General features: G+C 45.3%; 3 protein-coding genes across 5 annotated transcripts in view; 1 reads left to right on the top strand and 2 right to left on the bottom strand.

Annotated features, from left to right (window-relative positions):
• Positions 1 to 132: 132 nt before the first annotated feature.
• mad2l2 (mitotic arrest deficient 2 like 2) lies at positions 133 to 3,010 on the bottom strand. 3 transcript variants are annotated; one of them, XM_079741054.1, is made up of 8 exons: positions 2,694 to 2,979; positions 2,477 to 2,595; positions 2,298 to 2,369; positions 2,120 to 2,220; positions 1,737 to 1,831; positions 1,525 to 1,598; positions 957 to 1,049; positions 133 to 799 (listed from the first exon to the last, which is right to left on the bottom strand). In XM_079741054.1, exons 1-8 carry the CDS (start codon positions 2,731 to 2,733, stop codon positions 761 to 763), a joined length of 633 nt encoding a protein of 210 aa, XP_079597180.1. In that variant the 5' UTR covers positions 2,734 to 2,979; the 3' UTR covers positions 133 to 760. The 3 variants fall into 3 exon arrangements, with proteins under 3 accessions (XP_079597180.1, XP_079597179.1, XP_079597178.1); XM_079741053.1 differs by lacking the exon at positions 133 to 799 and having other exon boundaries at positions 820 to 1,049; positions 2,959 to 3,010; XM_079741052.1 differs by lacking the exon at positions 133 to 799 and having other exon boundaries at positions 820 to 1,049.
• A 4,917-nt stretch (positions 3,011 to 7,927) lies between these two features.
• Positions 7,928 to 13,702, bottom strand: lrrc47 (leucine rich repeat containing 47). Its single transcript, XM_079741046.1, has 7 exons — positions 13,123 to 13,702; positions 12,559 to 13,029; positions 12,291 to 12,407; positions 11,776 to 11,891; positions 11,390 to 11,492; positions 10,535 to 10,624; positions 7,928 to 8,466 (listed from the first exon to the last, which is right to left on the bottom strand). The coding sequence occupies exons 1-7, from the start codon at positions 13,690 to 13,692 to the stop codon at positions 8,251 to 8,253; spliced, it is 1,683 nt and encodes a 560-aa protein (XP_079597172.1). The 5' UTR covers positions 13,693 to 13,702; the 3' UTR covers positions 7,928 to 8,250.
• Positions 13,703 to 13,842: 140 nt separating this feature from the next.
• Positions 13,843 to 23,837, top strand: part of cep104 (centrosomal protein 104) — a gene marked incomplete at its 5' end in the record, with an annotated part of 30,240 nt that continues 20,245 nt past the window's right edge. The window contains 9 exons of the mRNA XM_079741686.1: positions 13,843 to 13,984; positions 16,258 to 16,384; positions 16,744 to 16,920; positions 17,303 to 17,441; positions 17,700 to 17,762; positions 20,267 to 20,343; positions 20,734 to 20,902; positions 22,662 to 22,829; positions 23,314 to 23,643. Coding sequence (XP_079597812.1) covers positions 13,843 to 13,984; positions 16,258 to 16,384; positions 16,744 to 16,920; positions 17,303 to 17,441; positions 17,700 to 17,762; positions 20,267 to 20,343; positions 20,734 to 20,902; positions 22,662 to 22,829; positions 23,314 to 23,643 — 1,392 coding nt within the window. The remainder of the gene's footprint in view (positions 13,985 to 16,257; positions 16,385 to 16,743; positions 16,921 to 17,302; positions 17,442 to 17,699; positions 17,763 to 20,266; positions 20,344 to 20,733; positions 20,903 to 22,661; positions 22,830 to 23,313; positions 23,644 to 23,837) is intronic.

Here is a 23,837-nt window from a genome sequence, read left to right as displayed (position 1 = left end):
TGGTTACTAAATGCAGTTTATGGTTCTGATGTAGTAGTTTATGTTTAGGACACATTAAAGGAGGTCATTTTGCTGCTCGGATTAATGAAGGGTAGGTAAATACAGGAATACAATCAATTTAACAATGCTTGTTTGAGTTTTATTGGAATATTTACAAGGAATGTCCAACTCCTTTGCCAGCGTTAGCTGAAAGAGGGGTCACTGTTTATAATGACCATGTGAAAGGAGGTCAAACAATAGAATAAGGAAAAAAGCATAAAGGTGCTTGCATACCGCCGCGCGGCAACCGCCCTGATAACCACCTCGCTGCCGGAGGGTTCAGCGCGGCGCTGTGAAGGGTCAGGCCTTTTGAAAAGCGGCTGCTGCTGCTGCCGCCGAAAGTTTCAACATGGCGAAAGCAGATCGGTAGGGCAAAATCTGTGCGCGGCAACCGCTTCCTTGTCAACAGACGCTTTTGTAACCGCCTCCCCTCTGCCGCCCTTCCCTCATTGAAATGAATGGAGGCGGTGAGTTGCCGCGTGGCGGCGTGACACCAGCTTAACCGTTTCTTTAATCATGACAGGAATATCAACATGGAATTAACATCAAGATAACGTAAACAGTTAATCAATTCATATTCAATATTTACAAAACAACAGGAATACACTCATGTGGGAGCTTCATTGAAAACGACAAAGCAGATAGGTCTTTATGGAATCTCTCTCTCTGTCTCGGAGAGAAATAAGATGGATTTTGCGGGTGTATGCTTAGGAGAGATCCACTATGTTTTCTGGGCTCTCTCCTCTACGTAGAGCTGCATCTGAAACAAAATACAATATGAGCAGTCAACTTGATGTGAGATCGTAATAAAATATACAATATTGTCATTGATTTTAGCACTGGGAAAAGAGTATAGAAAAAAGAATATAAAAATTGATTGGATGGGTTGAATCGTTAATGACTGAATTTGGGTTTACTTTTACAATCTCTGACGTCATGGTCTTCAGTGGAATGAGTCTGGGCTCCGGCATGTGGACTTCTTGCTCATCAGCCACGATCCATGGGAAGTCCTGAGGAGAGCCAAGAAATCCAGCCCCTCAATACTCAATACATTCTAGAGATACATGGTCTGGATGGTTAGGGGGACTGTGGCAGCTAGCTAGAGCAGGGGCCAAAGGGTGTGTGTGTGGGGTTTGTGGTGTCTTGCTCTAAAGCCCTCCAACAACTCTAGCATTGATGCGTCTCGGCGAGATTGGGACTTTACGATGAGATAACACCATGGGATATTTTCAATATTGTGCGGCTGACCATAAAGTTTAAATATTGTAATAAATAATAAAAGGCCAACAGAAGGATATCCAGAGGGTACATTGGAGAGCAGGCTTGTCTTCAGGTCACAATGATATTCAAGGAACAATGAACCAAAGACCCAACATAAACAAGTGATGTTCAAAACATTTGTAAATCTTGGCCGCATATAAGTCCATCACTAACATAAATGCACAGCGTTGACCTCCAGAACAGCATAAGGGTCACTGGCCTCACCTTGATGACCTGCACCTTCTCCATGTTGCGCGTGGCAGCTTCTCTGGTGTGGACCAGTACAGTGAACGAACAGCCTGGGACAGGTAGGAGTGGAGCCCTGTTAAGCATTTCAACAACCAGCCAACCTACTGACCGAGAATATAGTCCCGTTGTGGCCCGGTGAATACACACCCGAGGCTACAGTGTGGAAATGATAATGTGATACTGCTTACCTGGGGGATTGCTGTTGAGAACCGCATCACACACGCTGATCTTCAGAATGAACGCTCGCAGCAGCTGCTCAACATGGGACAGCAGTGTGTCAGAGCTGCAACACACAAACAAACACACATTCACATTTAATGTGCATGCCAACACCAGCACATCACTCTGATTGTCATTGTCAGCATAATCTACAAAGTACAACAGCGGAACATTATAATTTGTAATACACATTGATGGCTTATAAACAAAAACATTTCTTTCACAACATTTTTTGCACTGGCAATAAACTTGAAGTCCAAGAACATTTTACATTGTGGTATTTTTAACCAGAATAAGACAGCATTTAGTTGTTAACTTGTGCTGTGCTAATACTCCTGTTAAACAGACATACCTTATACTCAGCAGGGGGGGCTGAGAGATTTCAAAGACAAATCTCTCGACCGGGTGGTGCTCCTTGTCCATGATGACCACCGCCACCTTCTCAGCATCATTCTGAAAATAACGGAAAGGACATTTAAAGCACGTCGGTCAAACCCACCTCTTTAGCTGTACTCGCATCCAATCCTCACCTTTTCGATGAGTGGCTTCACACATTGGAGTGTATCTTGGATATACTGGTTCAGCTCTGGATGGCATGACATCTACGAAATAAACCGGCAAAGCAACATCATGAATGCGCCAATTAAGTTGAACTGTGTCCAACACTAAAATAGCCCAAGATTGCAAGCAGGTGGTCCATTGAATTTACCTGTACAGGCACGTTGTATTTCTTTTTCTTCTGGAAAATCCCAGAGGGGTACACCTCCCGAACATATAATATGAGATGAATGGCTACCTCTAGGAACTCACACAGAATGTCAGCCACCACTGTGGAAGAGTACATTATACTGGCGTTAGAGTCAAATACTTGTCGGAGGTCGAAGGACTGCGAAAAACATGCACTCTACCAAATGAGTGTCTCTTGCCTTGTCCAAAGTTAAGGTCCTGTCTGGTTAGTGTTGTCATTTTCAGTTCCCAGGTTGAATGGTTAAAAGCGAAAACGATAGATTATATGCTCGATAGCGATTACATTTTTAATAGTTTGTTATACTGAGAGGTGGAATGGCACAGCAAACGTTATACACATTTTAAACCACTGGGAATCGTATCGTGTTAGTATTAAATAGCCCTAGTACAGTGTTGTTAATGGTTTAAATTCACGTTCTTATAATTTAGCCATGCCATATTTACTTCTTTGTTTATTTTCCATTGTTGCCGTCCATTAGTGATGACGTTGTAACGGCGCGATCGAAAGACGATAGAATTTGCAGGAGGTAGCTAATAAATATATAAATACCTTTTTAATTTCATGGTTAAATTGAGTATTAATAGCGAAATATTTAACATGAAACGTCGATTGCAAATAATTATCCTTACAAATATCTATACATTACAATGGAATCTTTGCAACTAAAAAAATGTCAAACTCTTACAATTACAAATGACAACTGACATATACTATAATAATAATATAATAATAATATAATGTTGGGATTCATTCATTCAAATCACTAGATTACACAACCATGGATGTATATTAATAACGACCCTCCTATTTTGTTAGATTAAACAAAATGCAAGCGCGCCATCACTTGGTCAAATAGAGAAGGTGCAGTAGCGGAACTACAAGAAGCCAGCGAACAGATTAAGATTATCCGATTGTTGTAATAGACAACATATTTTGGAAGAGAGAGGAGAGCAGGCACTTTTACTTTACCTATTTTGACTTTCATAATTGGTGACCATTTCCTCCCTAGTAGTAGGGAAGTAGCAGTAGTTCAAATGGGATTATCACATCATCACAATCAGTGTACTGCAGTCAGTATTCACCTGTCAGTCCTGAAAGTCTTTAATGGATGTTGATTATGATTATAACAGTTTCAGCATTCAAACGTTTAAAGTAATACGCCAAACCTCAGTGAAAAGGTTGTATGGGAGATATGTTATGTTTTTAAATTATATAAAGTCAGGGATTTTATCAGCCTTTGATGAGCAAAAAAGTTTTAGTCGACTGTTCTAATGTTTTCATTATTCAAGATACCTTTCAACCCTATTATCTTAACCATTAACTACACTCCCATTAACTAATCTCAAGACCTAAATAGTCGCAATACGGAACTGAAGTGCTTTTACTTCTAATACTTTTGTCGACTTTCTTTCCAATATAAAATGTTATATCATGCACTTTACTAGTAGAGTAGTACTTATTTAGTACTCCCCCCCCCCCCAGAATACCATCCTTCCATACATTAGAGAGAAACATTTCAGGGCCCCTTGGTAGCAGAGAGGAATCTTATTTACTGTATATGCAGACTCAGGGTTTTGCTCAGTGCTATCAGCCCCGGCTGTGATGCAACCAGAGAGTAAACCAAGACAAGGGCCCTGATTGCCCTTTATCTCAGAGACAAGGTGTTTATGGTGACCTCGAGGGGAGAAGGGGAGGGTGGAGGGGAGGGCTGGAATGAAACCAACAGATTTATGTCCAGTAAGCGTGGCCTCGATGAACTGAGCCTGAACTAGGACCAAAGTCTCCTAAACAGACATGGGCTATATTATAAGAGCTTGAAGACTAGCCGGAGCACAGCATTCCTGACCGGGCTGCCTCCCACCACTGTTCCCACAGGTGAGTGTGCATTCATGGCGACTGTGGATTGTACTGCTCTGAGGGTGACACAACGCTCATTTGTCTGGGTCACATACTCGAGCACATTCTCTGTCTTGACAGAGCAACGGCGTGCGCTTAATCCTATCCAATCATAAGACTTGGTTTAAAGGAACTGTGGCGCTAGTGTAAAGGACTGGCAGCCTATTCAGTCTCTGTGTAGCATGCATCCAGAGCTATTCTCTTGTTACACTTGTACACTTATATCTTATAACACTTGTTGATTGTAGTATTATTGTTCAACAGTCCGTTGTCTTGGTTCCATTGAAGTGCTGAACGTGTTGACGTCGGGGGTCGGAGGTCATTTCAACACACAACGGGATTACAATGACTACAGCTACGGACGCCGGCGGCTCAGACGGGGTGCAGTACAACCGGTGGAATGAAGATAACATCAACATCGACGTAGCCGCCTCACAGCCCGGCCTTGTGGGGTGAGAGTTCAATGTTTATGAAAAATCTAAATCAACTCCTACTAAGAAATACACAGAGGTATTCAAAAATTCCACGTGGACCTTTTCTGTTAATGGTGGGTTAGGCAATTTGTTGAAACAAGCTCGAGTTCGATTTTGAAAGTATCCAACAAAACAAATCCCACATGGGTAGCTGGCTGGCTTAAGCAATAGTTCTGCCAAGATGAGTGGAAGACTGGGGTCATGCAGTGAATGCACGGGCAGAGTCCACGCAGGTAGGCGGGCAGCTAGGTCGACAGACAGGTAAGCCATCCAATCATTTCATTCAGGCTGAGTGAAATGATTGGACAGGCTTATTAGAGGCCGGCGACAGCCACAGATATCGTATTTGTTTTTTAATCAGAGCAGTCATTGGGCATCTGTGTTGTGTTTCTAAGTGCCTTTTAGGAGATAGAGCATCAAAACAAACAAACAAAGAACTAACATTGGCAGAAACCAATGTTGGAGCTCAGAGGTAGGGACACAGGGACTGGTGAGAGATGTGATGTGGGTGGTTGCAGATGGAGTGCCAGTGGAGGGAGATGTAGAGTGACTTTAGGTAGATGAACACCAGGCACACATTATAATGCTAACACTTGAGTTTACATTACACTGGCCTGTTGCCAAGCAAGAGAAACATTGCTGCACACTAGCTTGCTCCTTTTTGTAGGTCTACATGTTACCACAGACCAGCTTGTTTGTATCATGTACATTTATTTGTGGTTTTTCGTTCAACAAGTGAAACACAAACCTGTTGACAAGTCACTTTGGTGCCATTTTTGAATCCGATGAGTAAACAGCTCACAATCGTTTATGTAATAAACGGTTATTGGAGACTCCTGTAAGGCAGAGCCATACATGTATAAAGAACATGTTAAAGTTAATGTTAAAATTCCCATTGCTGTTATACTCCTTATCAGCACGTGTGGAATGCCTCTCGTCCAATCAAACAACTTGTTTGGAACTAATTGTTGTATGTTGCATGCATATCACACCACATCAAAAACACCACGTGTGTAGCTGTTTAATGATTAAGTCAATCACCTTTCTTCATGTTTTTCTTCTCTTCCAGGTTCTACAACAGACTGTGTACGGGCAGCATGGGCTTGGTGGTCAAAGTGGCCGGGGGTGTGACTGCTCTGGTGTCTGTTTACCTCCTCGGCTACGTCACTGGCTACTACGTCCACAAATGCGTATGAGTGGCCTCATTAGAACAGAGACCCACTTAGCAACATGTAAATCAGAAATGATGAATTCAATATATTTTAGATACAAGGGAAACAGTCTTCCCCTTGGCTTTTTTGTCTATTCATATTTTATTAAAACACCCGTTTGAAATGTCATGCTTGTCAATGGAATTAGGGCAATGTTGTCCCATTAAAGGTGATATTTATTGAAATGTCAAACATGACTATAGACTGTTTTTTGTGCACTTTGTATCCGTAACATTAATACATCATTGGACCAATCAGTCACCACCATAGATTATCTTTATGGTAGAGATGTCTTGCTCTTCGGCAGGAATAATACTTTCTAAGTTCTCTTTTGTCGTGTTGAACAAGGTGGAGTTCACCTTTAACACCCATTCAGCGATCCTCTGGGAGGTGTAGTATTCGTCAGTCTCCTCGAGCCAATGTGAATCCCTCCAGGTAACGCTGCCCTCCGAGCACTGAGATTCTGTTTCCACGTCTGAATCGTCCCAGCACAAAGCCCTTTGTTGCCCTGCTTTGAGGTCCCTGGTGTTGGGTTCGACGGTGGCAGTGGGGCACGCGTCACTCTTTTGTGGTCCTATTTTAAGTTCCATCAACGCCGGGGCCGCGGCGGCCACTGGGGACTTGGCGCGATCAATGCCACCCGTCAGTGGTCCGGAACGCGTCTCCGAGTTCAGATCATTGTTGAGTACTCTAAAACTTACCCCAAACACAGACCCGCTTGATTGATCGGAAATTTCAGTTCTTCTTTTGTGCCGAGCCACCAATACGCGGAACGACGTCTTTTCCCTCATAACGATTGAATTAGACAACCGTGTGAGGCTCTTGGGAACAGACGCCGATATGACAGGGGCGTCTTCCTCCTTCCGAGGGATGGTGGTCGACCCAGCGATGGGTGGCAGAAGGTTGCTGTGCGCCACAGCCGTGGTGGTGCCTCTTCTCGGTTCACGCAGAACCACGATGTCCCTTGAGCGAGAAAAGCTGTGCGCAGACTGGGTCGACTTTGCGGCGAGCTGGAAGTCTGCTGGTTGTCGGGGGCCCGGAGGCTGCCCCTCGCCCGGTGACCTGTTCATCCTTGGCACGCTCAAGTCCAGTCTGTCCTGAGCGCGTGTCCCGGTGGTTTTAGTATTATTACCCATAGAGTTCCACAAACAGCTGCAGGTTTGCCCATTCCTACTTGCATCCAACCAGGCCTGCTTCTTCTGACCAACCCTATTACTTTCTTTCATGCTTTCAGAATCAATTATAAATGTGCTAGAATGCACATTTGACGCAGTACACCTGTGACTGCCAAAGCTCTGGTCATCTCTGTACGCAGTGCTTCTTCCTTCCAAGCGCACGCTCAGACACACACGCAGACAGACACACACACACTGAGTCACTCGATACGTAACCGTATCCATCCTCTTTCTACTTTGATTCTGAAAGGTAAAGATCTCTCACTGTGGGTGAATAACCAAACATCCTGCACACAAAAACGGTGAAATACTTGTATTCAACCCTTTAGAATGAGTTTATAAACTTGAAATTCCTTTAATAAAATGTTTTACCTGGAATTTGTGTTGGCAGTTCCCATTATACTCCATGGTGCTTCCCACACATGCATTAGCATTTTGTCGTTCGCTTTTGTCAGTGTGCAGTTCCCTCCCTCTGCAGATCTCTCTTCCTTAAACCATGTATTCAGCAGGGAGAGGTGAAAGTCCCATAAACCAAAGTATTGATTCAAGTGGACCAGCCACATGTGCAGCGTATTCCATATAACTAAAGTAAAGAGCTGGGGAAACAAAGAGTCCATCCATAGAGTGGGTTAAGATATTTAATTGAGGTTAGTTTGAACATGCTCTGAAGCAGTTCCAGAAATACAACTAATGGCAAATACTTGTCGTTACAATCCTGTACGTGGTTAGGATATTGCATTGAGTTCTCATTTTCTTACGGTACACCAGAAATCAAGAGTATGACACGATAAAAAAAAAAGAAACCAGAATATAATTCTGAACAGTATTTTTTTTTTTTTTTACATTTACCAAAGTACATGACCAGGTGGTATTTTCTCCATGGTATGCTTTTCCCTTCTTTGAGATGCTTTGACCGTTCGCTTTAACACACAAGCCTTCAATGAACCGACGAAAAGGACAACATCTGGCAGATCTACCGTCTACCAGATGATCTTCAGGGTCTCGTCTGCGTTGGGGAGGTCCGTCTTGGAGGGGTAGACCACCTTCAGGTTGCCCTCCTGGTCCACGGTGCGGACCTGCTGGACCACCAGACCTTCCTCCTCCTGCTGCTGCTGCTCAGTTCCGGGGGGACTGGGGGTCTCACCGTCTGTCTCCTCATTGCGCTCCGCTGTGAATTTGTTCAGCTCCGCCATTTTCTGTGAGAAAAAGGGGAAAGACATTCATAATTAAAAGATTTTATTAAATATTAGAAATGGAGGTAGATAATGACAATTATCTTGGAACTGCAGAATACACGCCCTTGAATCTGGTAATTGTATTTCTTTGATGTGCATGCCATTTCAGCCAACGAACAATGTCAAACATGGTCCAGGTTGCATTTTTTAGATAAAGTACTTTGATGATCAACCTCTTATTCATATTCTCCCCAGCTGTCTCAGGGGCGCGAAATCAAGTAACAGCCATCAACTCTAGAAGGCGCTCACTCATACTCCGTCAACTTAACCATAAGATCTCTAAAACCAAGTGGATGATTCTTCTCCACTCCCTTTAAATCTTCTTAGAAGAGTTTTTTCCCAAACAAAAAAATACAACAAATCCTATTTTCCGTTCAGATACCAAACATGTTTTGTGCCAGCACAAGTCTACCTGCACTTGGATAACGATCTCCTCCAACATCAGATTGAACCGGGTTCTGGTATGGATCATGTTCATTAAATATTCACCACCGGTAGGTGTAACGCGAGACGGCGGGCCCAGATTGGAGACATATAGGATCGTCGTTGGCGCAGGAAATGCCGCAACTCAATGCTTGCAAACCCGAACCGGCGGTTTCGATTTTCAAGTCACACTCTTTCTCTTTGTGTATATTTCCGGAGCCCTTTGGGAGACAAGTCACCAGGATGTTACTTATGAAAGAGGGGTGTTGATGGTTTTGGGTCATTTAAGTTTGGTTGAGAAAGTCGGAAACACGATAAACCTAGCCTTTCATAGCGAGGATAAAACACTCCGCCAATACCTTTCCCTCTCAGGGCTGGGTGGACGGCCCTGAGATTGACATTGAGAGACGAGTGTTTTGAGACGTTGACATTGTACACCGGCCCCGGATGATGAGCTAGATTCTTCCACGGGGAAGGAGCGGGGTCAGAGATAAAGGAACAACAGGTCACACCGAGACTGCGTCACGCAACAGCGTTAGCCCAAACACCTTGATCTAAGGGGGAAACTTTGAACGGGGGTCTTGTGTAATGTATTTCCGATGATTACAAGCCATCTCAGAATGTAGTCATTTCTTCTCATAATTATTAAATATACAAATGTAATCCATTTCTAATGAAGGTGTACTTCTTTAATCCTCATTAAACACGACTGGACTACGTGTTGTGCACTTTACCCTATGAAAATAATACATATGAATAATAAATAGTCCTCCTGCATTATCCTTATTGTAGAAATGTCTTTCAAGGTTGGCTTTTTGGATCTTCTTTGACCTGTCAAGTTGACTTTTAAAAGCAATTCAGCAATACTCTTAGTGTTGAACTCGTCAATCCAATCATAAGTGTTAATCAAGAGTGAACTCTAAAATAGACATCCCTAACAAAGACTAATGCTTTGTTACGGTCTAGTACCTTTACATGTGTAATCCTATAAACATGTTCCCTTATTTATAGATCTCCTTGAATTTCCGCCTGGTTACCTACACTTCCTTAGGAAGGAATAGTCGAGCTGGAGGAAGACAGTAAACAACATCGTAATGGGAAAGTCATTAGCTCATGTATTTCAGGTCAGCCTCTTTGATGGTGATATAGCATTCTCATAGAGATGGTAGTCAACACAATATTGTCCCTCCATGTCAGAGTAAATTTGCGTGATACCCTTCTTTATAGCAAGTTTCCACAAATAAATATGGGAAGGAGCAGGATAGTCTAGTGGTTAGGTTGTTTGACTCCCAGCCCAATGGTCTTGACCACAGTCCAAGATGAACTGGTCCTCAACCCATACCTGCTCTTTAAAGGGGAAACCTCATGATATTGTGTAGTACAAGGAAGTCTAGCTTCATAGCATCGGTATGGACCATTGAGGTAATTTATCAAACTTCTATGCAAACAGAGTTGATTCGAAGCAATACTTCTTATCTTCCTTTTTAGGAAAATAGCCCAGCTTGACTCTGCCCTGTTTGTATCCGATTTCAGTGTATGGGCTTTGGGTAAAAGAGTGTTAAATGACAAAATAGTAAATAGATGTGTTGTGAGCAGGGATCCTTACTACAATGAGGGCGTCCATGACGTCCTTGCATGTCTGCAGGCTGGTGGAACTGGTCACCTCCAGAAACAACTCTTTGGTCGTCTGGCTGATCTATAAACAACAACAAAATCATGCATAAACAATCAGTCAAGTAATTGCAGCTGTTTCATGCCTTGAGTATATTTTTTTGTGCATCTATGGAGAGGACGCTGACGACAGAGACAGAGAGACAGAGAGAGAGAGAGAGAGAGAGAGCATAGGGCTGCAGGTTGGAATCAATTAAAAACATTGTCAGCAAGTAAGGGGTTCAGTGGGTTTGATTCCACACCAGGGAGGACTGACGACCTCAATGTTGTTTTCAGCGTTTCAGTATTATCAGTGTTCCTGTATCATGTCTTAATCTCACAGGAAGAGATAACGATGATATCTTCAGTTTAACAAGCTTTAATATCAAGAAAGGAAGGAAGCAATTATTCCAGTAGCCATAAAACAACACGTGCTCCACCAGAGTCTTGTGGAGTCAGTGTTGCAGTGTCAGGGGGAAAAAAAGTGTGCTATTTTCACCCATCCTCATCAATTATTTGATGAATATTATTGGCTGGAAGTGAACTAGTATGTGAGCCAAATGCCACATTTATTCAATTTGCGGAGCCTTTTATCCCCACCATGCCAGGATATGCAGGCTTTAATTTCAATAGAATATTGACAGCAGTTCATCTCCTCAACCCATGCGTTCAAATTGGACATGGATAAACTGCTGAAATGTTGACCAAGATGCTACTGAGATTACGAAGGCATGCCAGCCATGGAGCAAGCAGTCCTTCTGCATTAGTTAGTTTGATTCGATCGGCTTTAGCATCCAATAGACAGACATACCTTGGTCTTATCACTGTTGGTGATTGGTGGGAAGGAGATCACATGACCCTCTGCATCCACGAGACAAGGGTAGAGTTCCTTTCCATCCAGAAGCTGCAGGTATCTTTATAACATAACAAGCACCTTTTTAAAACACAGATCATGATAAAAATAATACAGAGTAAGTATTCATTACCCTTTAACAGTTGTAAATTTCACTTGTGGCTTAAAATGTCCTCTGCTGCCCTCATGTGTTGAAGTGAGGTAGGATTAACAAGGATAAGGATAACAACGATAAAACAATGCAGAAGCACAGAATTGGAAGAAGAAAAGTCTTAGCGGTCTGAGGGGGATTCACAGAGGGGATGTTCTGGGTTTGTGGGTGTACCGAGTACGTTTGTACTCACTTGTGGAGGCCGGAGACGTTCTGTCTCTTCTTCTGCTTCCTCTGGTCGCTTGCCTCCTGCTGCAGGGTCTTCATGAGCTCCACGGAGCACACCTCCTTACGGCCCAGAGGAGTGATCTAGACACACACACACACACACACACACACACACACGCACGCACACAACCATACACGCACAACCACACAACAGATCCATTTACTATCCGTTTGCAGACTGGCTTTGAACCCTATTCAATGGTTATTTATTCACTGGAATGCCTAGTACCAAACTGACTATATTCACACATAATTCCCTACTAGGCTTGTTAGGGCTCATCATGAAGTCTACAGAACAACCCATGCGTTGGATCCCAGTCCCCTCAACTTGTGGAGCTTGTACTCATAACGCATACTAACTATGGGTTGTATAGAACCTGGTTCATCCAGTGAGGCCTTTTTAGGACAGACAGATACGTGACGGAATGCCCTTCAGTGAGACGAGGTGTGAGGTGCAGTGGGAACTGGGAGTGTTGGGACCTTCAGGTCGGCCGGGGGTCTGGCTTCGTAGACCAGCGGGCTCTTGAGGAGCTGCAGGTCGTGTGTGGCGATGGTGGCCGTGGTCCTCCTCACACACAGCTCGTCATGAAGCTTGGTCTGAAAAAAACAAATCAAAAGATCTATTAATGCGGACCTCCTCAGCCAGACCAGCTTAGTTCTACTCCATATTGTTTCGCAGCAAAGATGAAGCTGTCATTCTGACGCCCAGGAAGCGTAGTTCCGCGCACCTGGAACAACGGAAGCTTACCTGTGCCATCAGGAACCTTTTGAGGGCGTTCCCGGGCTTGAGCTTCATCCCTTTCACCACGCAGCAGACCAGGTACGGCCTGATGTCCTTCACATTGGCCGTCACGGTGATGGCTGGCACCGTGGGACTGTCGGACAGGTGGAGAATCCTCACCACCATCTTGGCCAGTTCCTCTTCCTCCTCCTCCTCCCCCCCCTGCTTCTTCTTGTTCTTCTTCTGGGGCCTCTTCTTCTTGTCCCCACCCTCTGCTACTTCTCCACCAGCGTCCTCCCCTGCTGGTTTGCCCTTTCCTTTCCCTCTCCCACCGGCGCGGATGTAGTCCAGGATGGACTTGGTCTGGCAGCCGTTGACCATCTTTTCCAGACGCTTGTCCTTGAACTTATTGCCCTTGAAGTTGACATCTTTCAGCTTGGCGCAGTCGCTGAGGCTGAAGGGAAGCTCACACAGCTTGTTGTTGGACAGGTCCAAATTCTGGCGAGATTAAGAGACACAAAAATCTGGTGTTAATTTCTCTGCAGATATGGAATGAAGACAGAATAACGAAACATGAATAGTTTTCCTTACCTTGATGGCCGCGAGCTTGGAGACATCTCCGCTGAGTTCTTCGATGGCGTTGTCGTACGCGATGACGGTGCTCAGCAGATCCAGGCGGTCGGAGTAGAAGTCCGAAGGGAAACTAGTGATGTTGTTCTTGGAGATGTTGAGGTGGTAGAGCTTTGTACACTTGCTCAGCCCCTCCGGAAGACTCGCTAGGCTGTTGCAGCTCACGTTGAGCGTATTCAGATTGGGTAACTGGGTGATTTCATCAGGCAGAACGGTGAGGTTGTTGACGGATACATCTAGCACCTTCAGGGATTGAATGCTTCCTATTACTTTTGGGATGGATCCGAGTTTGTTCCTGCAGAGAAAAAGGCTTTGGAGATTGGTGAGGTATTTGATGTCCTCGTGGATATCTGTTAGACTCGGACACTGGGCTACCTCCAGATAATTTAAGAGTTTGAGAGAGTAGACCGCTTTGGTAAGCCCTCCACCTGCCGCGATTCTCTCTTCCACTGACGCACCTTGTAAAACGAGCTCACGTCTTTTCTCTTTGAGAGCTTTCTCTATTTCTGGCCAATCTTCTAAATCATCCATGCTGCTACACCAGACTTTCAGGAAGAACGTGTGACCGGTGTTGTCGGGGAATATCAGTTGCACATGGTATACGCAGGAAGACAGCGCGCATTGCAGTGGAGGTTCTGCGCGTTCACTGTGCAAATCTGACGTTCTACACTATTGTCTCGTATGGAACACTCAATAGACCACAATGCTTTGCGTCCGAATAACGGAACGCCTCTGGGCATGCGCGTGTTGGGTTGTTGTCACTGGTGGTTATGGAGATCTGATGAGGCTCTGGCGAGCTGTCATCGCGTTAGTGATGTGCCTGGTAGGTTAATAAACGACTTATTAACACCGACATTAAAAGATGCCTGCATACTTGGGTAACCCGTTTGATGTAAACATTTTATTGTGCAATTTTGTTGACTTTTGCGTTAAATTGCAAGTAGCTCATCGGCTCCCTAGCTAAGCCTTTCCTATACGGAATCAAGGCGTGAGGCGTTAACTCTTCTCATGCTTCACTAGGACTATCACGACATTCAAAAGTTTTAAAATAGACTGTGTGGGAGTGTGTGATGATGACGGCTGTTTTTTTAGGCAGCCTCACCTGGCCGAGTCTGATTGGAGTCTTGGGCTGGGTGAGGCTTCACACCTGTTGCACACTGAGCAATCAGTGTGGCACAGATTTAACCAGCCGTCCTTAATCACACACCCAGGGAGTTTCGCGTAGATGGCACCCGACATGTATTATTTCCAACAAACCTTTTACAATAAAACTGATTTTCAACACCCCTACCCTGCCTCCTTGTGTTTGGAGGAGCTCAATATAATTAATCTAGGTGAAGTGTGGCAGCCGCTTAGGTGGCGTGAGGCGTGGATATTGTTACACTGGCTTTTTTAAGTTCGTTTTTATAGCTCTCATGGCGTACAAGGCTCCATAACATCGCCTTAATTTCTTTATTTCTGTTTGGGATTATTAATTTATTTGATGCCCCGAGTAAATGCTTGAAGTACATAGAATGTATATTTTGTACTCAGAGATTGTACTGACAGACCAGTAATTTCAGTTTGGGGCATGTGTGTTGTGTGTAGTTTGATTTTGGCTGGGATCCTGGAGTGTTTGGTTGTCTTAAAGAACCAAACTTTATTTGATATTTTTTTCATAACACTACCCAGCCCGTCCAGCATGTGACAGTGTTTACTATTTCAGAGGTCAGGATCTTAATAATACCCACTAGTATACTGCTTTTCAAAATTCTGGTGCATGGAGCTACGTTTTCTTCGGTCTCGAGGTGTTTGATATCAAAAATGTAATAATTAGCAGTTTAAAATGTGACTTTAGAAGTCATGACAATGAAAACAAGGCAAAAACAGAAAGAGCCAGTGTAGCACATAGGTGGTGCTACACTCCACCTAGGTCTCTTCTATTGGGTTACTCAAACATAAGCTGGTCTCTGACCAGGGTCTGGGTTGCTGCGGGCTGATTCCAGGGGTGGCCTAGCCGCAAACGGTTCCCTGTGGCGCTTGCTGTGCTGCCTCCACCTGTCTTCCGCTAGGCCCCACTGCGCTGTTGGGGCTGATGCTGGGAGGAGACAGTCCATCACCGCTGCTGGTGACCCAGTGCATCTTTGGATAGCCCTTCTGTGTCCATTGTGGTTTGCGGAAGCACCAGTGTAGCATGTCTGTACTACACGACACCTAGTGGGACTTCTTTGGGTTCCTCTTAACACAGGGGCGTAGGAATGAGTTTAACATTGGGGGGGACACATATCGGAAACCTTACAGATCCGTTAATGGTTTGAACAGAAATGTCATAAATTAACTACACTGAAGAAATTCACAAATATATTTTATTCTACTAAAAAGATACATTTGTAAATGTAAAGGAAAACACATTTTGAATGGCAGTAATGAACTGATTAATATCAAATCAATTCTTTAATTGCACGCTCAATCATCCAGTTTTTTAGAATAAGAAGCGGTGACAAGACGCTGTGTTGCGCTTTCAAAATAAAATAAAATATTTTTCTCCCCCTGGTATAATTTTTAGGTGGGACAAATGCGCCTGTCTCCAATATTGGAGGGGACACGTCCCCTCCGTCCCCCCCCGGTTCCTACGCCCTTGCTCTTAACACAGGGTGCGTGTTAGAAATCCAGTTTTCATGTAAAAGGTTTGTTGGAAATGATACATGGAATGTTGCCATCTCAGAGAACAGAGTGTGATTGAAGACGGCTGGTTAACCTGTTGCACACTGATTGCTCAGTGTGCAACAGGTGTGCAGCCTCACCCAGCCCAAGAGTCCAATCAGACTCGGCCAGGTGAGGCAGCTTAAACCAGCCGTCATCCACACACACTCCCACAGACTGGGTTTGGAAATATAACACTTAAAAATAACATCTATAAACATTTGTATTTGCACAAAAAACATTAAAGAGCAATTATTTCATAGAGGTATATAGATTTGATTAAAGGTAAATAGTTAAAGGAAATGCGTTTCATGTGAAATGCTACATATGTTACTCTAACTTTGCTCTAGGAAATTCAGAGAATGCCTAATTACAATGTATGTAATGTTATTTCCCCTGTCTGTACCATGTCAGTATCCACGTGGGGGATGCCCAGGAAGATAGGTTTCGTTGTGCTCAGCTCTTCTGGTCACGAAGGCAACTTCAGTGCCGAGGAGCTGATGGTCCACGCCCCCACCGTCCATGGCTGGCGCTCAGCAAGGTGGCTGTTCAAATATCACACCCCATGGAAGAGACCCAAAGCCAGTGTTTGTCCCTGGTGGTCTGTTGTAGTTTATGGATTCATATCTCTCTCTCTCTCTCTCTCTCTCTCCCCTTTTATTTTCTTTCCTTTTTCTCTTTCTCTCTCTTTATTTTCTTTCCCTTTTCTCTCTCTCACACTCTCTCTCTCTCACTCTCTCTTTCCCCTTTCATTTTCTTTCCATTTTCTCTTTCTCTCTTTATTTTCTTTCCATTTTCTCTCTCTCTCTCTCTCTCTTTCTCTCTCTCTCTCTCTCTCTCTCTCTCTTTATTTTCTTTCCCTTTTCTCTCTCTCTCACTCTCCCCCCCCACCTCCACCAGGTTCTGCTCCTACCCCCAGCAGATCACCCTCCAGCTGATGGAGCGCAGCCGGGTGCGGAAGCTCCAGCTGCTGGCTCACCAGTACCTCATCTCCGCCAAGGTGGAGTTCCACATTGGGGACTCGCTTCCGGACCCGGCCCAGCACACGGGACCCCCCTGCCCGCTGCACAGGCTGGGGTGAGACAGCCCCTCAGTAGCACGGTCGCATAGATCAACTGGTCGAGCATGGCCTTAACACTGCTCCGGGGTTAGGGGTTCGATTCCCACTGGGACCTCCCAGGTTAAAAATGTATGCATTCACAGTATTGAGAGTAAATAACAGATGCATGCATATAAAAAAATGTGTGTATTAGTATTTAGTGATTTTACAGATGCTTTTATCCATCCCAAATAACTACGATTTACTGCACCGTGATTTCAATTGTAAATATATTCACATTACAATGCTTTGGTGTGTGTGCAAGCAGCGTCTCTGCCACCTCTCCCGCAAACAAGCTTCTGTGTCACACGACACAAACCGACCAAACCCGTCCCCTGGCGCTGTCTCCTCCCACGGCAGGTACGTCTCTCTGTCGGACAACGAGAAGACGGGCTACAAGGCCCGCGAGCTCAAGTCCGTCCACGTGGACGCCATCGGTACCTTCCTGAGGGTGACCCTCCACCGTAACCATGCCAACCGCTACAACTACTACAGCCAGGTAGACCCCTCGTCTCTCTGCCCCCCCCCCGGGAACGCTAAAATATGAAATGATTATGTAAGGATGTATTGTTTATTATTATTTATTATTAAAACTAAGGACATTTGTTTTAGTTAAATAATGTAATCAGATTTTTTCAGTCATTCTCCTTTATGAATTAGGATGATTGGTTGTAGTAAACAGTCTTACTGCTGTGTTGTAAAAGACGCCATTTTATGGGAAACACAAACTCAAATCAATTTTAATTTTCAATTTCAGGTTGCTCTGGTTGCCATTAATGTTCTGGGAGACTCTTTGGATGCCAATGCTTTCAACACAATTGTAAGTAACTTTGCTTGGTGTGTGTGTGTGTGTGTGTGTGTGTGTTTGTGTGTGTGTGTGTGTGTGTGTGTGTGTGTGTGTCTGTCTGTCTGTCTGTATATATGACTCAAAATGACTCTAAATCTGTGTAACTATGAGTTGGCTGCAACTCATGTTTACCACAAAGGAGCCAGTGATTCGACTGTTACTGGACTTGCACCAAAAGGACAGTAGGTGGCGCTATTGTACCGCCGTATGTCATCAGGTACTTGACAACAGACCTAATTCACTAAATAATAAACGAAAGCCTCTAGAGAGAGCCCTGGTGGAAGCCATGAGAATGCAATGCACATTTTCCGTTCTACATTCCATTTCCCCACCCAGGTAGCATTTAGAATGCATTTTCCTTTGAGTTGTCATGGTTTCCCAAAAAGATTCTAGAAGGGTTCCCCGCTCAGCTAGGTGAATAGGGTCTGTGGCCATGTCAGATCTGGGGTCTTTATGTTGTGGAGTCCTGCTGCAGCAGCCACAGACTTATCTTCCAACACAATCTCCGCTACTTTCCTTCACTTATCATGTCTACCATCGTTCATCACGTCACCAGTTCTGAGCCGGCGACATTACAATTCATAACGGGCAGGATGTGTTAGTGTGTGTAAATCTTTGACTCAGGAAGAGGTTGTTCTTTCTTAAAAGTCATATCAGGTAAAAAGAAAAAGGAAATCCCCAAACCTGAATTGATTCTGAGGCAATAATAAGCCCAAGCACAATAGAGACCTTTGTCCTGTAAAACGGTTGTGTTTGATCAGGAAGCAAAGAGTGTGTGTGTGTGTGTGTGTGTGTGTGTGTGTGTGTGTGTGTGTGTGTGTGTGTGTGTGTGTGTGTGTGTGTGTGTGTGTGTGTGTGTGGCTTTCGTCCATTCACTCTACATACAGGGTCTGCACGTACCCCCAAACGTGACATCTTTCGACAACAAGTAAGGGATAATGACCAGAGAGCCAGTCGGGGGGGCGGGGGGGGGGGGATTCAACCCGGTCAGGGTTTGTGTCTAGATAATCACAGGCTAGCCGTACATTATCTCGCTTATTACACGGCTACTTAGGAAAAGAAATCCCGAATTTGACACAAAGTGTATACCGTGTATAACTACAAAGTTCTTGTCCTGAATCAAAAGGGTTTAATTACTTCCGCTAATATATATTTTTAAATATAGATTTGACGATTGGAGGTAGTGTCCGTAGCAAAGGGGTGAGAGGAGGGCGGAAGTGTGTTTTGTGGGGACGTGTGCACGTGTGTTTACCTGGATCCGGCGTCGCTGTGCGCGCATGTGTGAGAACGGGGGTAATGAGGCGCGGCGGAGAGGAGGCTGTGTGCGGCCGGACAGAAGGCCCTCAGTGAGCCTATGTAACCGGAGAGAGAGACGCACACGGATCGCTACTCCAGGAAATGGAGAACACATTAAAACACACAGCTTTAGGATAAGGCCACGCACGCACGCACACACACACACACAGGGACACACACAGAAAATACACCCTTTTACCCGTACACATACACGTATACATAAATGTGTGGACATACGGAGGAGAAAATACAAAAGACACGTATGAACGCGTACCACTACCTCGTGTATGGAGACGGCAACGGAAAAAGGCGTCGGTGTACCTTAAAAAAACAAGAGACACACACTCACACACTCTCTCTCACACACACACACACACACACACACACAGGAGAGATTCCATTGAACAAGCTGTGCATTGTTGTACGGCTAATCCGGCTGGAGGCACCTTGACCTGACAGGAACATGAGCGAGGGGCGAGGAGGAGGAGGACATCTTGTTTTCCTATAGCCCTGTCTGCACTATGGATGGTGGAACTTGCACTTGCCATTACACCGAGTCCCCTACTGCGATACACACTGTGATGGTGGAGATCCAAGAGCGGGGCGAGGAGCCGATAAGACCCGGGCCACATGGCCCCCGCATGCACAATCCTCAAAGCACCCCATGACATGAATGGTGTCTCCAGGGGGCCACGCCGGTCTCACTGCTTTTGTGTAGCAGGCCTGTGTTGGCAACGGCATTTAGCTGTGCAGCATGTAAACACTCCTCACCGCTGTTCACAACATGTGTTTGTGTCTTGTTTTGTTTTTTAAATCTCTGCAAAAAAAAAATCACGCCTTCCATACAAATATGTTGTTTGTGTATCCGCTCCGAGCGGAACACTGCTCAGCTTCACTGGCCCTTGACCAGCCATAGTCCAATCAGTAACAAACTGCTCTGTGCCCGATCGGAAACTAGGAAGGCTTGTGCTGCGCTTTTAGATTGGGTGACCGGGAGTGTCTAGTTTATCTGATCCCTGTGGGGTCTATCTATCAGATTGGTAGTTCTTCGAGACTGCAATCGCAATATGAACTTTATTTTTATCTTGTTGTCCATTCTGTCCGTCTGTCTGTCCGTCTGTCCGTCTGTCCGTCTGTCCGTCTGTCTGTCTGTCTGTCTGTGTCTCTCTCTCTCTCTCCAGCCCAGCAGAGAGCAGCTTATTGAACACTACCTCCACAGCACCCAGCTGGACAGTGCCCTGGATGGGACACACACAGGGTGAGAAAGAGAGAGAGGCGAGAGAGACAGAGAACAACCAGGGAGAGACACACAAACTGGGCGTTTCTTTAAAAGCGTGCAGGTGGTGTCTTCATGGCCCCGTGCATAGGGGGTGGGAACAGGGGTTGGAAGCTGTTTGGGAGGCTATTTTTGTGATGTGGCTACCTTCACTAATATTTGTAGTCGTTTTCAGTTCAGATACATGTCATTGCTAGGGGTTTAGGTGTCTGGGCTACTGCTCAGGCTGTGGGAAAGATCCCCAACACATATCTAATATTTGGTTGTATTATTATATGTGTTATATTATATCGTTTTGACTCCACTGTACTGTCTGCCTTTGCGCCCTCATTAATAAGGTACAACCTACCGGTTCTCTCCGCTCTCTTCCAGTAAATGTGAGTCCATCTCGCCGCTGGACGACCTGGCGTTCGACATGTACCAGGACCCCGAGGTGGCCCACATCATCCGCCTGTTGGACCAGAGGAAGCAGGATGCGGCACGCCAGGAGAAATTCGAGCTGGCCCGGGCCCTCAAGCAGGCCATAGCGGACCTGCAGAAGGTATGGGGTCTCGATCACTACAGCCTCGACGACCTTCAGAAGGGTTTGGAGGCCGGGTCTCGATCACTACAGCCTCGACGACCTTCAGATGGGTTTGGAGGCTGGGTCACGATCACTGACCTGCAGAAGCTATGTAGGCTGGGTCTCGAAGCCTACAGCCTCGATGACCTGCAGAAGGTGTATATAAACCGGGACTAGACCGGGTCTTTATTTACCCTCTATTTATTACTATTTAGAAAGCATCCACTGAGACCCAAACAATAGTGTGCTGCTGATTCTGCCACAGTAATGCAGTGTGACCAAATGGGACGCACATGTGCGATTACACAGACCTGGATCAAACTTTTATAGGTTATCTTGAGTTGTATTCATCTTTAATTCAGATTTTTAGTTTTCTAATAGCTTAACCATGTTGCCATGTGATTGCTGTCGAGGGTGTTTGCACATTAGAATTTCACTGAACACAGTTTTGTGTTGCAGCTGTGGCAATATGCATCAGCAGCAAGAAAACTAACTGATATACAAGTATACATCAGTTATTGTTTTGTATCTATAATATATATTCCATCCCCCCTCTATACTCCTCTATAGTTCAGACTCCAGTTGCTGTAGAGTGAAGGAAAGGGTTTGCCTTTTGGCTGACACACTTGGGCTGTGAATGATTATACAAGTATCCATTCTGTACATAATTAGTCATATAGTTAGGATGAAGCAAGTTGAAGCACACATCCTGCATTACAGCCTCAAACATCCGTGGCTATCCTAAACATCCCTGTCTGTTTCCCATGAATTTGTTTAGGGACAAAGCAAATGCGTCACACTTTTATTTAACTAAGGGGTTTCCGTGACTGGTCGAACAGTACACATGACCTGAAATGATATCCTTTTTAATGGCCGAACTGTGTGTAACTATAGTCTTTAAACATTGTCCAAATGCCTTGTGTGTCCTCGGTAGCTGTGACAACCATAAATTCTTAATACCCCAACAGCTGCAGTGACCATGAAGGGCGGTAACGAGGGTGAACACACCTGGCCCAGATAGCCTCATTAGCATAGTCCCAAAGGTGGGCGTCTGACCTGAAACCATAACCACAAACTGAGAGCAGTGGATCACACACTGACCTGTACTGAGCGTTGATGTGCTGAGCGTTGGTTAGAAGAACAACTCGCGGGAAATACAGGAGCTGAGCTCGATGGCCTAGTATTACGGCCGTCTTAGTTCATTGGGACTTTTGCTTTGTATTGCCTCAGCCTACAGGCCTGGGTGAGAAGGGAGTTCATTATCGCAATGATTCAGTTAAAAAAAAAAATCAGCTTATGAATCAAATGATCCAGCTGAAGCTTCCACTGAAGTTTAGGGTCATTTATGTAACGATAACGGACTCGAGCTGTCGTCTGTTTTGTGTCTCATTGTGTACCTAAAAATAAATTTCACAATTTATATATTTTTAAATAGGGTGCCTTATATCGTGCTTATTGTACTGCATGGAAAGTGGATCTCTGGTGGTGACCCCTCCCAACTGCCTCCCTATTATTGAAGTTTAGCCCCGGATCCAAAATGTCCACCTCCACCCCCCCTTACCCGCTGTTGAATACCCAAAATGTCTGATGGCCCAGATCCAAAATGTCTGATGCTTTTGGCTATTGAAGTATGGCGCCGGATCCAAAATTTCCACCTTCCCCCCCTCTCCTAACCTGCTGTTGTACACCCAATATGACCAATGGCCTGGATCCAAAATGTCTGCCTCTTCGTCCCCAGGTGGGGGAGCGACTGGGCCGCTATGACGTGGAGAAGCGCAGCGCCTTGGAGAAGGAGGACTATGAGCTGGCGCAGAGGAGGACGGGGCAGATGGAGGAGTACCGGGGCAAGGTGTACCATCAGCTCCAGGTCCACGACCTGCTGGACATGGCCGCCATGCAGACCCTGGTACGCCCCACGCACCGGCCAGCGCTACCATAGGACTGTGCGATACATCGTATTTTTATCGGGATTTTTGGGTCAAACGATCTCCAAACTAATACAATCAAGTTGAAACATTTTTTTATTTTACGTATATTTGTATTATTCTTTAAAATGTTTATTGAAATTGAAAATCTTAACAGCTGGATACATTTTTGTACGGTTTCTATTCGAAAATTAAAGGGGAATTTTCAAAGTTCTTAGTAACCTCTAGCCTCAGGTTTATACTGGTTTCCGGAAGGAAACATTGAAGGTCCAAGGTTCCTGGAAAAGATAAGCTATAATTCCTGTTCACAATTTCCTGTAACTCCACCTGTTCAGTTTCCTTTGACACAATAAAACAGTTCTGAATTCTTATCGTTCACCTTTCCCCTCCTTGTGCACTTTTAATTCCTTTCTGCATTCCTTACCTTTCATCTCTTTCGCCGGTCTTCCAACTATTTTCCGGCAGTTGTCGACAGAGCTGTCCCCGTCCCAGGGGTCTCCCTCGCAGCCGGCGTCCCCTAGAGGCCGGGAGGAGGACCAGCCGGACCACCACCCTCCAGCCCAACCCAGGGGCGCACTGGGGGGTCCACCACCCGCCCGGCAGGGGGCCTCCAAGCCTCGCCGTTTGACCCAGTCCCTCAAGAAGGTGAAGAAGGCTCCCCCTCGCCGCGGGGGGTCGGAGCGGGCCGCGCCCGGGCCCGACCCCAGGAGTGTCAGCCTGGCGTCTCAGGACCTGGACCAGGACCAGCCCGGGAGGGCGGGTTCGGGGCCGCACTCGGACGTGCCCAGAATAGACGTGAGTGGGCCCCTTGGGTGTAGCAAGGGCTGGAGGATGTAACCATGGTGACCTCTGGGATTCAGCTATGGTACTTTATCCCTCCCCATGGAGATTGTTGGTCACAGTGGCTCTGCTTGAGATGGAAACAATTGAGAATAAATCAGTGAAAATATAATCATAAAATACGGCTACTGATACGCATAAATTATAGA

The sequence above is a fragment of the Pollachius pollachius genome (genome assembly GCF_949987615.1).
Source record: "Pollachius pollachius genome assembly, chromosome: 8".
Lineage (NCBI taxonomy): Eukaryota > Metazoa > Chordata > Actinopteri > Gadiformes > Gadidae > Pollachius > Pollachius pollachius.
The sequence above is the reverse complement of the archived record's forward strand: the minus strand, read 5'-3'. Positions and strand labels throughout refer to the sequence as shown.